The sequence below is a fragment of the Pristiophorus japonicus genome, chromosome 5 (assembly GCF_044704955.1).
Source record: "Pristiophorus japonicus isolate sPriJap1 chromosome 5, sPriJap1.hap1, whole genome shotgun sequence".
Classification (NCBI taxonomy): domain Eukaryota; kingdom Metazoa; phylum Chordata; class Chondrichthyes; family Pristiophoridae; genus Pristiophorus; species Pristiophorus japonicus.
In genome coordinates this window covers 276355108-276372386 of record NC_091981.1, presented here as the reverse complement: position 1 = coordinate 276372386, position 17279 = coordinate 276355108, and the positions used below count along the sequence as shown (strand labels likewise).

Sequence of the window (17279 nt, the reverse complement as noted above, 5' to 3'; positions counted from 1 at the left end):
ACTAATTCGCATCACTACACAAATCACTGAATGTGAACATTAACAGGTTAGTAATTTCTACTGGAAAATTTCACGAATCCACAAGTAAATCGGCTGCGTCAAGGTATTGCTTGACTCAGGGTTAACGCCTGTTGGTACTGCTTGACGTATTAACTTAAGTGATTTGCTAACAAACATGAAAGCATACATATTCCAGCAGTTTGCCGTCTTGGATTGCACAAAATAGCAAAAGAATCATACAGCGCAGACAGCCATTCAACCCATCGTGCCTGCGTTAGCTCTCTTCGTAAAGCTATATAATTAGTCCCACTCTCTTGCTCTTTCCCCCCAGCCCTGCAATTTACTCTAAGTTTCTATTCACGTCTCTTTAGAAAGTTACTCTTGAATTTGCTTCCACCATCCTTTCAGGCAATGAAACTTACGGAGTGAAAATAAAAACCATTTCTTCATCTCCCCCTGCCTTTTTTTGCTAATTATCTTTAATCTGTCCCCTCTGGTTACTGACCCTCCTCAGAGTAGAAATCCTTTTTCCTTGTCGACTCTCAAATCCCTCACAATTTTGAACACCTCTTTTAAATCTCCCCTTAACCTTTTTGCTCTCAGGAGAACAATCCCAGCTTCTCTATTCAGTCCATGTAACTGAATTCCCTCATCCCTGGTACCATTCTGGTAAATCTCCTCTGCATCCTCTCCAAGGCCTTGACATGCTTTCTAAAGTGTGGTGCCCAGAATTGGACACGATATTCTCGCTGAGGTCTAATCAGTGATTTATAAAGGTTTACCATCACTTCGTAGCTTTTATACTCAATGCCTCTATTTTATTTTTAAAGCCAGGGATCCCATATGCCTTTTTAAACAACTTTACCAACTTGTCCTCCCACCTTCAACGGTTTGTGTATGTTAACCACAAGGTGTCTCTGTTCCTGCACCTCCTTTAAAATTGTACCATTTAGTTTATACTGCATCTAATTTTTACTTCCAAAATGCATCGCTTCACACTCATCATCACAGGCAGTCCCTCGGAATCGAGGAAGACTTGCTTCCATTCCTGAAGTGAGTTCTTTGGTGGCTGAACAGTCCAGACTCTGCCACAGGTGGGACAGACAGTCGTTGAGGGAAGGGGTGGGTGGGACTGGTTTGCCGCACGCTCTTTCCGTTGTCTGCGCTTGATTTCTGCACGCTCTCGGCGATGAGACTCTAGGTGCTCAGCGCCCTCCCGGATGCACTTCCTCCACTTGGGGCGGTCTTGGGCCACAGTGGGGATGTCGCACTTTATCACTTCACACATCTCTGCATTAAGTGTCATTTGTCATGTGTCTGCCAATTTCACCAGTCTATGTCCTCCGGAAGTCTGCAACTATCCTCCTCACTGTTCACTACATTTCTAAACTTTGTGTCATCTGCAAACTTTGAAATTATGCCCTCTATACCAAAGTATATATCAAAGAGCAGTGGTTCCAATACCAACTCATGGGGACACCACTATATACTTCCCTCCAGTCTGGAAAAATAACCATTCAACACAACATTCTGCTTTCTGTCCCTTAGCCAATTTCATATCCATGCTCTTAAATCCAATGGGCTACAATTTTGCTAACAACTTCATTATGTGGTACTTTGTCAAATGCCTTTTGAAAGTCCATATACATAACCTTCATCAACCCTCTCCATTATTTCATCGAAGAACTCTATCAAGTTAGTCAGTTACGATTTGCCTTTATCATGTTCTGCCAAGTGAGAATTAATTTTGTCTCAGATTATTGTCTCTAGAAGCTTCCCAACCGATGTTCAGCTGACTGGCTGCTAGTTTATCTCTCTCCCCTTTTTTGAACAGAGGTGTAACATTTGCAACCCTCCAGTCCACTGGCACCACTCCCATATTTGTTTAAGGAAAGGTCGTATCTGACTAACTTGATTGAATTTTTCGAGGAGGTAACCAGGAGGATCGATGAGGGCCATGTGTATGATGATATGTATATGGATTTCAGCAAGGCTTTTGATAAGGTCCCACAAGGCAAACTGGTCACAAAAGTAATAGCCCATGGGATCCAAGGCAAAGTGGCAAGTTGGATCCAAAATTGGCTCAGACAGGATGCAAAGGGTAATGGTTGATGGATGTTTTTGTGACTGGAAGGCTGTATCCAGTGGGGCTCCACAGGGCTTAGTGCTGGGTCCCTGTGGGATGAGGGACACAAAATCTGTAAAAGGACAGACAGGCTAAGTGAGTGGGCAAAAATTTGGCAGATGGAGTATAATGTTGGAAAGTGTGAGGTCATGCACTTTGGTAGAAAAAAATCAAAGAGCAAGTTATTATTTAAATGGAGAAAGATTGCAAAGTGCCGCAGTACAGCGGGACCTGGGGGAACTTGGGCATGAAACGCAAAAGGATAGTATGCAGGTACAGCAAGTGATCAGGAAGGCCAATGGTATCTTGGCCTTTATTGCAAAAGGGGATGGAGTATAAAAGCAAGGGAGTCTTGCTACAGCTATATAAAGTATTGGTGAGGCCACACCTGGAATACTGCGTGCAGTTTTGGTTTCCATATTTACGAAAGGATATACTTGCTTTGGAGGCAGTTCAGAGAAGGTTCACCAGGTTGCTTCCGGGGATGAGGGGATTGACTTATGAGGAAAGGTTGAGTAGGTTGGGCCTCTACTCATTGGAATTCAGAAGAATGAGAGGCGCGATCTTATCGAAACGTATAAGATTATGAGGGGGCTTGACAAGGTGGATGCAGGGAGGATGTTTTCACTGATGGGGGAGACTAAAACTAGAGGGCATGATCTTAGAATAGGGGGCCACCCATTTAAAACAGAGATGAGAAATTTCTTCTCTCAGATGAACCTATGGAATTCGCTGCCTCAGAGAGCTGTGGAAGCTGGGACATTGAATACATTTAAGACAGAAATAAACAGTTTCTTAAACGATAAGGGGATAAGGGGTTATGGGGAGCGGGCGGGAAGTGGAGCTGAGTCCATGATCAGATCAGCCATGATCTTATAGAATGGTGGAGCAGGCTCGAGGGGCTGTATGGCCTACTCCTGTTCCTATTTCTTATGTTCTTCTGTACTTTGCTTATTGTGGTATACATCAATGACTTGGACTTGAATGTTGGGGGTATGATCAAGAAGTTTGCAGATGACACTAAAATAGGCTGTTTAGTTGATAATGAAGAAAGCTGCAGACTGCAGGAAAATATCAATGCACTGATCAGGTGGGCAGAATAGTGACAAATGGAATTCAATCCGGTTAAGTGTGAGGTAATGCATTTGATGAGGTCTAACAAGGGAATAAACATTAAATGGTACGACACTGAAAAGTGTAGATGAACAAAGGGACCTTGGAGTGCATGTCCACAGATCCCTGAAGGTAGCAGGCCAGGAAGATAAAGTGGTTAAGAAGGCATATGGAATACTTGCCTTTATTAGTCGAGACATGGAATACAAGAGCAAGGAGGTTATGCTTGAACTGTATAAAACACTGGTTAGGCCGCAGCTGGAGTACTGTGTGCAATTCTGGTCACCACATTACAGGAAAGATGTGATTGCATTGGAAAGGGTACAGAGGAGATTTACAAGAATGCTGCCTGGACTGGAGAATTTCGGCTACGAGGAAAGATTGGAGATGCTGGGTCTGTTTTCTTTGGAACAGAGGAGGCTGAGGGGAGATCTGATTGAGGTGCATAAAATTCTGAGGGGCCTGGATAGAAATGACATGTTTCCCTTGGCAGAGGGGTCAATAGCCAGAGGGCATAGTTTTAAGGAATTGGGGGGAGGTCTAGAGGAGATATGAAGGGAAATGTCTTCACCCAGAGGATGGTGGGGGTCTGGAACTCATTGCCTGAAAGGATGGTAGAGGCAGAAACCCTCACCACATTTAAAAAATACTTGGATGTGCACTTAAAGTGCCATAACCTACAGGGCTACGGACCAAGAGCTAGAAAGTGGGATCAGGCTGGATAGCCCTTGGTCGGCCGACGCAGACACGATGGGCAGAAATGGCCTCGTTCCGTGTTCTAAATCTTTATGATTCTATGATATCCAAGGAGGATTTAAAGATTGTGGCTAGAGTCTCCGTTATTTGCACCCTTACTTCCCTCTGAAACAGAGAAAGCATCCCATCCGGACCGGCCCAGCACTGCCAACTGTTTTAGAACCTCCGCATTAACGATTTTTATCCTATCCAATTTCTCTACCCCCTCCTCCTTTACAGATACATTGGCAGAATCCTCTTATTTAGTGAAGACAGGTGTAAAGCACTCATTTAGTACCTCAGCCATCCCATCTGCCTTCATAAGATGATTTCCTTTTTGGTTCTGAATTGAGCCCCACTTGTCCGTTGACTATCATTTTACTCTTTATACTTTTATGAAAGACATTAGTGATCCCTTTTATATTACCTGCTAATCCTTTCTCATATATTCTCTTTGCACATCTTATTTCCTTGATCTGTTTTCCTTTGCACTCTGTATTCAGCTCGATTCTCTATTGTATTATGAACCTGACATTTATCATAAGCCTCATTTCTCTGTTTCATTTTAACCTCCATTTCTACAGTCATCCAGGGAACTCTAGCTTTGAATGCCTTCCTTTCCCCCCCATGAGCATGTATTTAGTATGTACCTCAACTAGCTCCTCTTTGAAGGCCTCCCATTGCTCATTTATGTTCTATCTGCCAATTTTTGTTTCTAATCCACCTGGGTCAGATCCCTTTTTCAACTCACTGAAATTAGTCATCTCCCAGTTGAGTATTTTCAACTTTGATCGTCCTTTTCCATAACTATTCTAAACCTAAGTATATTTAAATCATTAATTTTGCAGTATGGCCATCCATCATAACCAATCATACATCTATAATGTATCTATTTGTAAACACACAAACAGATATTATCAAAACATTTAGTACACCTATGTACAAATTGCTATCATTTTTACAATTGCCATTCCATGAAATCATATACAAATCGTACTCCCATTGCATGAAGGAGATTCATAATCCAAAATTTACAGTAAAAAATATTGTAATTTATTCATGTTATCCTTTACTGAATGGCCATAGATGTGCCGCTGACCGAAGTTTCAATAATGTAATGACGTTAAAATTCTCCAAATATTTACTATTATCAGATCTCTCATGGTGTTGCCCATGGTGAGTCGTAACTAGTAATCCAGAGACCAAGACTAATATTGCAGAGAATGCATGTTCAAATCCCAAAGCAGTTCAAAAATTTGAATGCAGTTTTTAAAACCTGGAAATAAAAAGTTGGTATCAGCAAAAGTGACCATGAAGCTGTCAGACTGTCATAAAAAGATAACAGGCACTGATGTTATAGTTGGAAATAGGCACTCTTCGTAATGGAGAGGATACGGAGCCAGAAGCTCAATTCGGGATTGAATTGATGCTATGGTTATGAAAAGACTGATTCAACCTGCTAGTGGCCGGGGAGAGGAGTGAAATTGATGGAAAGGGTCATTATAGGCCGTCCCTCGAATGAGGATAACTTAATGGAAAGGGAATAGAGTTTGTGGTGGGAACCAGAGATGATAAATACTGGGAAGACAGAACCTAACAGGGGTGACGGGACGGGACAGGACTTGCAGCTCATCCAAGACTGGGTTTCAGACAAGCTGTCCGACAACAAAGCAAAAGTGGTGGGAATGAGAGCAGCATTTTCATGTTTATTATCCGCTGCCCATTTGCAGACCTCCTGCTACCAATTCTGGTCACCCTGGTGGCATAGTTACCCTGTATGCTTTTCTTGGTAGTCTAGTGGCTGGCCTTTGCACATATTCACCTTCTTGCTTTCCCTGGTGATAGCAGTTGGCCTCAATCCTACCAATCCAATCCTTGCATCACTCCACATCACGATCTGTGACCTCTGGATGCGCAGCCCCTTATCTAATCTCATGACCATTACCAGACGCCCTTCCACAACATCACCCACTTCCTTACCTGTATCTTTATCCTTCATGTTGGCAAATCACCACTAAATCTATTGATTAGAAATCTTATTCAGAAGTACTTACTCATTGTGAAACAAATATCTCGCATTAACTGTAAGTACCTTAGCAAAACAAAAGGCATCTTTTTAGCTTAATAGCCCTTTGTAAAAAAAAAAGAACTTAGCTTGACATTTGCTAAATACACGATAATTGCTTATCGGACTTTGAAAAGTAAAATGCCAAATGAAATTGGCAAAATTGGCAAAAACAGGGCTCGGTGGGTTAGTAAACAGAAGCAGCAAAAATGGGAAGGGGGTACAGATTCACTAATGTCCACTGATTTTCTGGTGTGGCTGCGATGCCACTAATATATTTATTGTGCCCACTGCTCCATTAATTTACTGATTTGTTGGTATGACTGCCCCATGAATTTATTGATTTGTGCCTCCTGCTCCATTAATACATTGATTTGTTGGTGCGTCTGCTGACCTATTGAATTTATTCATTCACTGCTGCCTACTTCGCCATTTAATTCATCGGTGCCTGTTGCTGTAGTAACTTAATTGACTTGATGCCCAATGCTGTCTTAATTCATTTCCTGCTGCCCACACAAGGACCATTATTCTTCATGCCAACTATGGCATCAGGTTAGCTTACATTTTTCAGCATTTTTACTGCAGAAGCCTCTTATCTGATGGAAACCCACATTGGCTCAAAAATTTAAAAAGCTGATAAAACAGTAACCAGAGTCAGGTAGAATTTACGCCGTGGAATGTTTTATACATTGAAGGTGCTATATAAATGCAAGTAGTAGTAGTTGTAGCAACTGTTCGATTCAAACAATACCATATATATATATATATATATATCTGAATCAATCACAAAACATGTGTTTAACTTGTGTGGCTCAGCTCTTCCCTCAAGCAAACTGCTCAGTGGCAGCAACACTGGGTCGAGCTTCAGCTTGGGACCTGGTTACTGCAAGTGTGGCAGTTTATTTTTTTTTAAACTCATTTTACCACAACTATATTGAAAGAGCCAGTAGCAAGCTTCACTTTGGTCACACTCGCACTTTAGATCAATAGTTTTGGATAACATACAAGCACAAATATGTTAACCCAAACTATTAATTAAATAAAATTCTTCCGCTAGTGCAGAAGTCCAAAAATGAGTTTTTTAAAAAAATTATTCAACAAGGGGATTATTTGTAGGTTCAAAAATAACTCCGTCTAATTAAAAAAGTCAATTTGAGCATTGGCAAGCTTGTCAACTTCAGAGAGCATTATAGCCGAGCCTGACCTTGTCCTGATCTGGTCTGCACACACACATACACACACATTTCTAGCTGGGATTTCTGGGCAGCAATCAGCACCAGGAACCCGACCTGACTGCCCACTTTCCAATGCAGTAGGGCCAATATCTAGTACCTCTACTGTTGCATAGACCGAGTTCAGCTAGTTCAGACTAGGGACTGAACCTGGTTTGTATGGGTCATCTACTCCCAAGATAGACTTGCTGAGCCACTGGGACACCCCATGATTTGTCATTTCGATGGAGAGTTGACCAGTGATGATGTCCTTTTAGGTGCCCCCAGGTAGGATCACACTATTAACTGACCAAAATAATTACCTGAATCATTAACATTGGAACTTTTAAATAAGAAATAAAAATGCAAAAAGAGACGTTGCAGCAAAAGTAACAACAGGCAACATTTTACAGAATTTCTAATGCACTGACTCTGTACATATTGATGCGCCTAAGTGATGCAATATAGATTACATTAAAGATTGGGAGTATTTCATTTAGGGTCAAATTGACAATTCAATGGTCACAGGAAAAATGAATGAATCATCAACTTCAATTAACTACTATTTGCGATAGGCCTACTTTGGAATTAACAGGAGATCTCAGCAGTAACCTTTCCAGGGAGAAAGCAATTAAAATATTGAACGAATTCATTTTCTTGTTTGGTTTAAAAATGTACCGAGTACACATTGTGAGCGCTGATTACATTGACAAAATTAGCCCAGAAATGCTCCTGTAAGCAGAGATATAGCTATTAACTCAATACATATCACAGATCTTAGAATTTCAACTGTGTACATCAGTTCAGTCCCCACACACTGCTCTGAGTGAAGCTTCCCAGATGTACATCAAAGCATCTCTCCTCCTGTGACCTTCCTCCCCTTTTAAGAACCACATTTTCCTCGAGGCAGAACTTGGCAAAAGTGCCTCTGAAGCCACCACCAGAAGGCGGCTTAAGCTTCTCACAGATGGCTGGCAGCAGATTAGAACAATGCTATCTGACAGCTCTCAGATACAGTGGGACAGACAGGAATCCTTGGATAAACTTCCAGTCAGGTAATACCCAGTCTTAGAGCAATGAAGAAAGGCAGGAAGTGCAGTGAAGCCACAATTTACCTGAAACGATCAGTTTCCAGAGGGAGATTTGAGCAATATGGTGGAGAGGATGAGATCATCCAAAAAAAGAGTCGGCGTGTTGATTCAAATGGCTTTATTCACTTTCTTGAAGTTTCCTATGATCCTAACCTGCTTTTTATAGATACTGGTGAAAATCTCCTCATGCTGCTCAGTGAGTCAGATACCTTGTGTTTATAACGATAATGGTGTGTACAGCTCGCAACAACGGCTTGGAAGATGTAGCGATTGGGATTATCCACTCTGCTAATCTACCAGAAAATGATTTGGCTTCTTTTTCTCTCATTTTTCAGCCATTCCATTGTTGGTTACTTAATTTAATTTTTCAAATTGGTGTTCGAGATCACTGAGCTTTGATCTACACAAGAAAACCACAAAATGGTCCAAGGAAAATCTAAGCACAATTTTCCTTCCAATCACTGGGAGTAGCAAATTTCAGACTAATTCCACTCAGGCGATGCAATCGCACCTACAAAACTTTCACACTGATCAATAAACTACATCTGGGCTAAGATGAGTTAGAAATCGGAGTCTAAAGTGCTTCACGAATACAATTTTTAAGGAATTGAAACTTTTTATATTTAGTGGAACTTGGCGGGTGGGGGAAGAGGTCAGAGTACTAATTTTATTGAAATCCAAAAACATTTCTGTTAAATATAAAGCTGACCCTATTGCCAGATTAGGATATAGTAATATAATTAAACAAATAACAATTTGCATTTATGTAGCACTCTTCACATCAACAAAAGATTCAAGCATTTTACAGATTGGTGAACAAAATGGACACCAGCAAGCGGAAGGGAATTGAGGGGCAGGATGAAAAGAACTGTTGGTGAAAAGTCTTCAGTTGACTTTAGGGGGCCAAGTAGGGGATTTAAGGAGAGAATTCAAGAGGGTAGTGGCATGGTGGTTAAGGAAAAGACGAGAAAACTAGTATCGAAATAGCAAAAGCTGCAAGCGGAACTTTGAACTGAACGCGGTATGGTGGAGTGAGGCTGTGGAGTTTTTGAAGTTGAAGGTAAGGATTTTTAAATGGATTTGTTGGGGCGTGGTGCTTGGCCAAGACTTGCATAATGGAAATGTGGGGCTTTTTGTGATTAAGGACATGGGTAGCAGCATTCTGAGTGTTTGTAGAGGGTTTAAGATACAAGTAATTACAAATACTCAGAAGGCCCCCCACGAAAGATACTGAAAGAGAATATAATTAATTTAAGAAACAGTTATAAAAGGATTACAAGAATGTCACCCATAGAGCCCTTCAAAAAGTACCCATTTTAAAAAAAGTCACAAAACTTAGCATTTAAAGGAATAGGAAATTAAATGAGAACAGCATTGTCCGAAGCAATTCCGTACAAAAATATATTCTAGCATTACATCTAATTATTTTTAAGTCACTAGAATATGGCCAACTACTTTTTAATTTGACTATATAGTTCATTATTCTCATTTTTTCCCCCATGTCCTAAATTTTGTATAACTCCTTACTCTTGCCTTCCTGCTACAGTATTTAGCCTTTTAAAATAGCCATTGTCACCTGGCCATTTCATAATTTAGTGCTCCTTTCTACTCATTTAAATTTTAGCAATGTCTTGTATGAAAGGCCACATCTTTTTATCCAGGCTCCTCAAATTAAACATCAACGAGATTCTCTAGCAATTGAATGATTGCTTAAGTAGGGACACAGAAAGATGAAGGATCACAAAAAGTGACTTCAGTCCAGCAGGCTGGCCTACCTGAGTTCAAGAACAGAATACACAGATCACTGCCTACATCTCTCAATTAATTTTCTTGTCAAATGCCTGTCCCAACTCCCTCTGAAAAATTGCTGATCATATCTGTTTCAATTGGCCCTCTAAGCAGTCCAAAAATTCACCACCATCTCTGTGATTCATTACATGTGACCTAATCATTCAGCTTGCCTCTTCTGAGCCCATCCCACGTCTCCTCATCATTCTCGGGGCCATTGCAAATAATTTCTCAGAATTCAACTTGAGAATGACAGGGCGGGACATGCAATGAAACTCAGAGGAGGGAAGGTAAACAGACTGGGGAGCTGCGCTGACAAGTGGCAGGTGTCACGTAATGTACACAAATGAAAAATCCTACATTTGAAAAATGATTATAAAAATTGGGAATAGTTCTTTTGTCCATTTAAAAAAAAACACATATCATCAAATCTCTCCATTCCTTTGGTATAACCTGTAGAACAATAACTAGTATTTACATGTCACCTTTACAAACATAACAGGGAAAGACCAGTTGGCCCATCGAGCCTGTCCAATCCCAACACAGTGCATCTTCCACACATCATTCCCCCTTCCTCTTTATACACGCTCGCAAATGGTAGCAAAATTTGTAACATTTTAACAGTAAATATTCTATCGTAGGCTTACGTCTAAAGTTTTAAATGGAATGCACTCTCAAAAGAGACTAAAGAGTTCTCACTGAAAAGCTGATTTTTTTTAAGTGGAATTCTCAAACCATGTTTGAGTGAAAGGTACTTGAAGTTCAGTCAAAATCTAGTCAAGTATTTTGAAGTTATTAAGAAGGCAAGTCAGCATAGGTCAAATTGGCAGTGCCATAGGAAATGTTCCCAGCACCTCCCCCCACAATCCCACTAACTTCCCACAGTGACTCAACTGGTAATTGGTAGTGTGCAACTGAGCCATGAAGTTGAAGATTTCCAGGTTTGATTTCTGGTCTGTGTTGAGTTAGCCCATTTCATCTATGGCAGCCTCTGTGATCTCCAACAAGCTACCCTGTGCTACTTGGGGGGGGGGAAAGAGGAGGGAAAAAAAAAAAATCAGCCAGGAATCTTGCTCCCATTTGTTATCCATTGATTCCTGCTGGAAAGTGTGCATATTTGATGTTGGGCAATGACGTCTGGCTTAATTCAGATGTCCTTTTTCACCACTCCAGCCTCCAACCACCACACAGCTGAATAGATGCCAATAGTCATTGCCTAGGCTCAGATGAAGAACTGTCATTTGAGTGAAGTACCAGAGAATACCCTGCCTCCATGGAATATCAGCAATCATTAGGACATGTGGAGGACGAGAAAATTGGCAACAAAGGTATGATCTTTCCTACCTTTAGTAATGGCAGGAAGGCAGTGCAAAAAATTTAGCAGAAAAAAATACAGCTACCACTGACATGATTTGCACAATACAAACACTTACAAATGGTTCCTCTCATCAGAAGAACTGCAATACAAAACAAATATCTGCCCCTCCAGAATGCTGGAACCCCATTTCAAACTAATAAATGGCAGAGTTTTGAACAGCTCAAAAACAGACAAAAGGGATGGGAAAAAATTGTTTTGTTAATGAACCGAGCAAGTACTCACTTTTTCTGTCGCCTTCGTGAAGTGGAACACTGTTTGTGGTTCTTGTCATTACCATCCTCCGAAATGTCAGTACCGTCTTGCTTTGCTGGAGATAGGCTCTTTCTTAGCACAGTAAAATCTGGAGTTGGGTTGAACCTTTTCAACTCACCCTGCCCCAGAGAGCTGCGCTCACCACAATAGCACAAGGCACAGAGCTGTTCATTGCTGCAAAGGGAGAAACACAATATTATAGTTGTATTTCATATCACAAATTATCCCCCCTCCATTTGTTTTTGTTTTTAAATACAGCAATTTCAGAATAATATTTTGATTACCATCATTTTAAGATACAGGTAAGTATCCAAAGTTCAACATGGAAATAGCTAAAACCTCACTATCTCCAGTCACATAAAAATGGTTTACATGGACCTTTCAACTGGCTGTATATCATTAGAGAAGCTGGACTTCAGGAACACAGATATATGTTTCTTCCTGGTCAATAATTAAAATAAGCAGAGGCATTCTGCTAACAAACAGTAAGAATACAAAAGATCAGCTTCCGAGATATGTACAGCTGTTTAAATACCATACATTCCAGATTCGTATTCAAAATAAAATAATGTAATATATATCTGAACTGTCCAGTGATGTTTCTTACGTTTATTCCTGGGTGCAACCCAGTCTGAGATAGAGGGTCTCAGGCAGCACAACTACAACTGGTTACAGTGACCCTGGGTTTGTGTGAAGTGCGGGTTCCTGTTCGCTATAAAGCAACCCCTGCTGGATGGGTGCGTGAACATTGGGTGAAAACAGTGCTGCAGTGTACCACTAGTGAACCAGTTTGCCAACATTCATGTTCAAGACTGACACGTGAATATATCTCGCCACTTGGATGAGATACCATAGGCAAACTAATGCTCCTTGAACAGTGAATTCACCAGAGACGGGAAAGGGAAAAAAAATATTAACTTGTCACCTAGATTTTTGATTAAGCTCTTTAAACACCGAATGCAGGCTTGAGAAAACAAGGCATGTCATAGACAATGATAAGCCAATAGTTAGCAAATAAATGGATTCCTCATTTACTACATTAAAGGCACTGTACAAATGCAAGTTATTGTACGACATGTAGTACGGTCAAAACAAAAAACTGACATAGATTCACCATTTAACATTGAAGAGTAGATTAGTTGCCCATTCTATAATTGTAGCATTAAAAAAATTTACCTTTCAACATTGAAGAAATTATTTCACACCCACCCACTTTCAGTGTTGCCCTTTCTATGCAATTTGTTATTCAACAACTTTAAAGGGAAATGCACAGGAGGATGTGAAGTTCTTTGAATTGAAATAATTTACTACCAGAGACACAGGTAAAACAAATTGTTTAAACTGTGTCCTCCCAGAGAGGAAATAGTCCCATGAGCCTATTAAAAAGCAGCCTATTGGGAATCTGTCATTTCATGTTACCCGGTGGAAGGAGAAATCAGAGCAGGCATCCAGCACTTAGAAAGATGTGGATCTTAATTTAGTAAAATGATGCTAAATAATCCAAATAAATCATCCAAGTGAGTCTTTTCCTGCTTAAGCAAATCTCCAAACAGACTACTTTTTGATGGACAGACATAGAAAAAAGCAAATTCCCAGTACGGAAGAGACATTTTCGTTTTTCAGCCTTTCAAGGGAAAGTAGCTTAGGTAATATTAAAAGAGGCAAACAAATTCTATTTATCCAGAGGAGCAGTTAACAAAGTATTACAAAATACAGTTGTGTCTGAAATGCTTTGGGGAACTGTACAAAAAGCATGTTGCAGAATAGGTGTTTTGCAAATGCCACAAGGGAGGGTCTAATTAATGTGTTGTATCAGTAATCATTATGCTACAGCAAGAGACTAGTGTATAATTATGAAAACAAACCATTTGAACTTGCAGTCAATTAAAATACCCACTATCTCAGCAATTTTTCACCCAGTCTGATTTTTTTATATATATAAGCAATTCTCAAAATATGGGCGATACATCCCTAGCAGCTAAACTGGTTGGCCCTTCTTGTTGAACCACTGCAGTCTTTGCAGTGATGTGCTTTGCAGCAATTGTTTGGCTCACAAGGCCATTCCAAAGGGCATTAAGAGTTAACAGGAAGAGTGAGCAACTTGACTCAAAATACTGGATTAAAAAAATTATGCAACTTGCCATGGTGGAATTTTAACATAACCTCTGGTTTACGAGTCCACATCACACTACCTGCCCAACTGTAGCAATAATGGGCCAATTAACTTAACAGCTTAATTTGCAATATTAAACAGAGGACTAAATGAGACTTGGTAATGCAAATTTCTTAACTTTGCTTTTAAAAATATCTTGTTTAAGCCACATGAATCGAGTCTGTGGCACCTCACTGGCACAGCTGTACCACAAGAACAACTTGTATTTATATAGCGCCTTTAACATAGGATAATGTTCCCAAGACGCTTCACAGGAATGCAATGACTGGACACTGAACCAAAGGAGGAGATATTCGGACAGGTAACTAAAAACATGGTCAAATCGGTAAGTTTTAAGGAATGTTTTGAGGGAGGAGAAAGGTGGAGACACTAAGATGTTTAGAGAGAGAATTCCAGTGCATAGGGTCTAGAAGACTGAAGACACGGCACTAATGGTCATGGGGATGCACAAGGTCACGGTTGAAGGAACAGAGTACTTGGGGGCTTGTAGGGCTGGAGATGGTTACAGAGATAGGGAGGGGTGTGGCAATGATTGGGGGGCAGGGGGGGGGAATCTGAACGAGGATGAGAATTTTTAAATTGAGGCATTGGGTGAATCTGGAGCCAATGTAAGGTCAGCCATCACAAACAGCAAATGAAGACATTATATTCTAGTACTCGAGAATTAACACCCATAATCAACATTTAGCTGGGTTACGAAAGGTTCATAATTTGAGGGATAATTGGTAATGAATTCAGCCATTAGAGTTCAAGTAACCTAGATTAGTATGTGCATTTAATGTGGTACATACAAATTGGCAACAACGGCATATCGCAGACAATGGCTAACATCTGTATAGTCAAGGAGTGCTTTTTTGTTTGTGTCTTGATGGGATACCGAGTCGCTGTTTAATGCCTGATGTTCCAATGAGCGCCACTGCAACATCTCTGAAATCGTAGCCCTGATCCAACTCTGAAACAGAGTCCAATTCAGATTTCTGGGCACTAAACAAAAACACTTCCAAATTCTGCACACCTAAAGAAAAGCTTCCCACTCTCCCCTCCCTCACTTTCCCCCCCGCCCCAACAACTTTGCTCATCCCGTTACATAATAGCTCCTCCACTCCCTCCGCCAACACCCCTTAGTGGCGTTTAATGAAAGGGCTCTGAATTTTTTTTTAAAGTATAGAACATTTTGAAAAACAAATTTATTCTTAATTTCAAATTAAAAAAATCTTATTTGTCTCCACACAATAGGCAAGATGATAACAGCTGCATGAAGGGACAACACACTGGCTTTGGTGAAGTTGGGGGAAAATGAGGAGAGAACAATGACAACCATTTTTTGTACCCATCGGATATAACAAAGGGAGCGATTTCATAAACCAACGGGGTGCAAAATAAGTTGTCATCCACTGCAAATCATATATTCAAGGTGAATAATTGCCAAAGCATTTCTAGAATGACCTTTGAGTTTACAAACACTTTGAAAAGCTAAAGGGTTAACAAAAAAGGTCATCAATGTTGATTGCAAAAGCTGAAATACACCAGCTTTTCCCATTTAAAGCAAGCTAACAGCATTTCAATATCTAGCAGTGAATAGTTCCGGCTGCTCTAACCAGTGCCAGTGCATATATTTGGATGCTATTTCCCAGCATTCCCTATAGGAATCATGGGAACATGATTCAGCATTACATGTTCTGACCTGGTTTTTGTATCTAGCTTGATTGAGGCTATGGAGCTGGCAGACTCCTCAGATATTGAGCGCTGCAGGACAGATGATTGTTCATTGGTCTCCATTTCGGTAAGGATAGCCTCCTCCAATGAGTCATCTTTAACTTCTGTTGAGGAAAGTAAACAAAAGTATCAAATAAACACCCAAACTAGCCAGTATATTTCCACCTATACAGTACTTTAATAAAACATTTATATAATCCATAATTTTAATTACTTTATACAAGTCTTGCCTTAATGGTAACCCTATATAAATTGTCGCTACTGGGAAAAATACATTAAAAAGACATCTTTTATTTAAAATGTAGCACAACGTGAAAATCCTACAGCAGAGGTATTCAAGCTTTCGGACTACACGAGTCACACAAGCATGTGCAAAGGAATGCTGGACCACAGATCAAGTTTAAATCCATGTTCCCATTAATTTACATACATCTCAAATTGCTGATGCTAACAGTCCTTGGTGTTGTCAATTAGCATTTAGCTACCAATGAGCCAGCACCAAGAACAATCACTTTTAAACTTACAAAATGCAAACAGACCGAGCAGCAGATAAGGAATATGAGCACAAATAGCACTGAATTGCCTAATCTTCGAGGGCCGAAATGCCAGGTCTCTGGAATTGCAGTTTGAGAACCCATGTTTAAGGGATTTTGTTCCTTATGGACACTTGCAAGAACACTTATTCCACTTGGCGCAGTCGGCAATTAACGTGAAGTGCAAAGTTTACACACAGCTGCCCTGCAGGCACTTGGGTTCACTGGGATTTCAGTAAAATATAATGGTGGGTACACAAAATGTATTATGGGCACTTGATTTACGGAAAACATCAGTTGTGTGTTGAGTAATGGAGCAACACACCTGGGTCACAGTGAACTCTGAATGACCTGATGTAGGTCATTCTCTGTTAGTTTACCTTGGCTCAGACAGTCATCTCTAATAATCCAGCCCTTGGCATTGGGCCCTGAATCCCCCAACTATCCTTTGAATGGTTCTGTCCACTTACTACTCTACTCAGCTTGTGGAGTGAGCAACCAACTAACCTATACAAGAGTTGGGGAGGGCAGGAGGGGGTGCAAGGGCACTTCACAATCAATAATTTGCCCTGAATCCCACACATACCTCTAATGAAGAAGTACTCAGCAAATCAACACTGGAGCTATGGAGACACCAGAACTTACAGAAATGCAGTTCAATCTGTTGTGCTCTAAAATGGGCTGCCTAGCTGGAACTGCCCTATTGAGAGGGTATGTTATTAGCCTGTGTCATGCCACTCAGGATCATGTGCTACATTCTGCATCTGTGTAGGTAACAGCACAACACCCCCTGCAATACAGCTCTCATACACAGAAATTGTCAGTAGGTGTTAACAACACCGCCCAGTTGAATCATCATTTTTTATTTGAAGGTAATTATGCAGTTTAAGCATTACAGTCCCACTGGAGCAGGGTGTTAAATTCCCTGATGTATCTATCTTGCATACACACAGAATATATCTACAGGGATTAGAATTCCCTGGTAAATGAGGCTCAGGTGACATGTTCAATTTTGGCATTGAACTGTGCTCAGGCTGTAGAACGAGCAGGCCTTTGTGAGAAAGTCCTTACTGGGACTTTCATTGTTAAATAATTAATT

General features: G+C 40.5%; 1 protein-coding gene across 1 annotated transcript in view; it reads right to left on the bottom strand.

The window, feature by feature from the left end:
* kmt2ca (lysine (K)-specific methyltransferase 2Ca) overlaps positions 1 to 17279 on the bottom strand; it is a 420190-nt gene that overhangs the window by 273572 nt on the left and 129339 nt on the right. The window contains exons 4-5 of the mRNA XM_070881651.1: positions 15616 to 15751; positions 11729 to 11932 (exon numbers count right to left, since the gene is read on the bottom strand). Coding sequence (XP_070737752.1) covers positions 11729 to 11932; positions 15616 to 15751 — 340 coding nt within the window. The remainder of the gene's footprint in view (positions 1 to 11728; positions 11933 to 15615; positions 15752 to 17279) is intronic.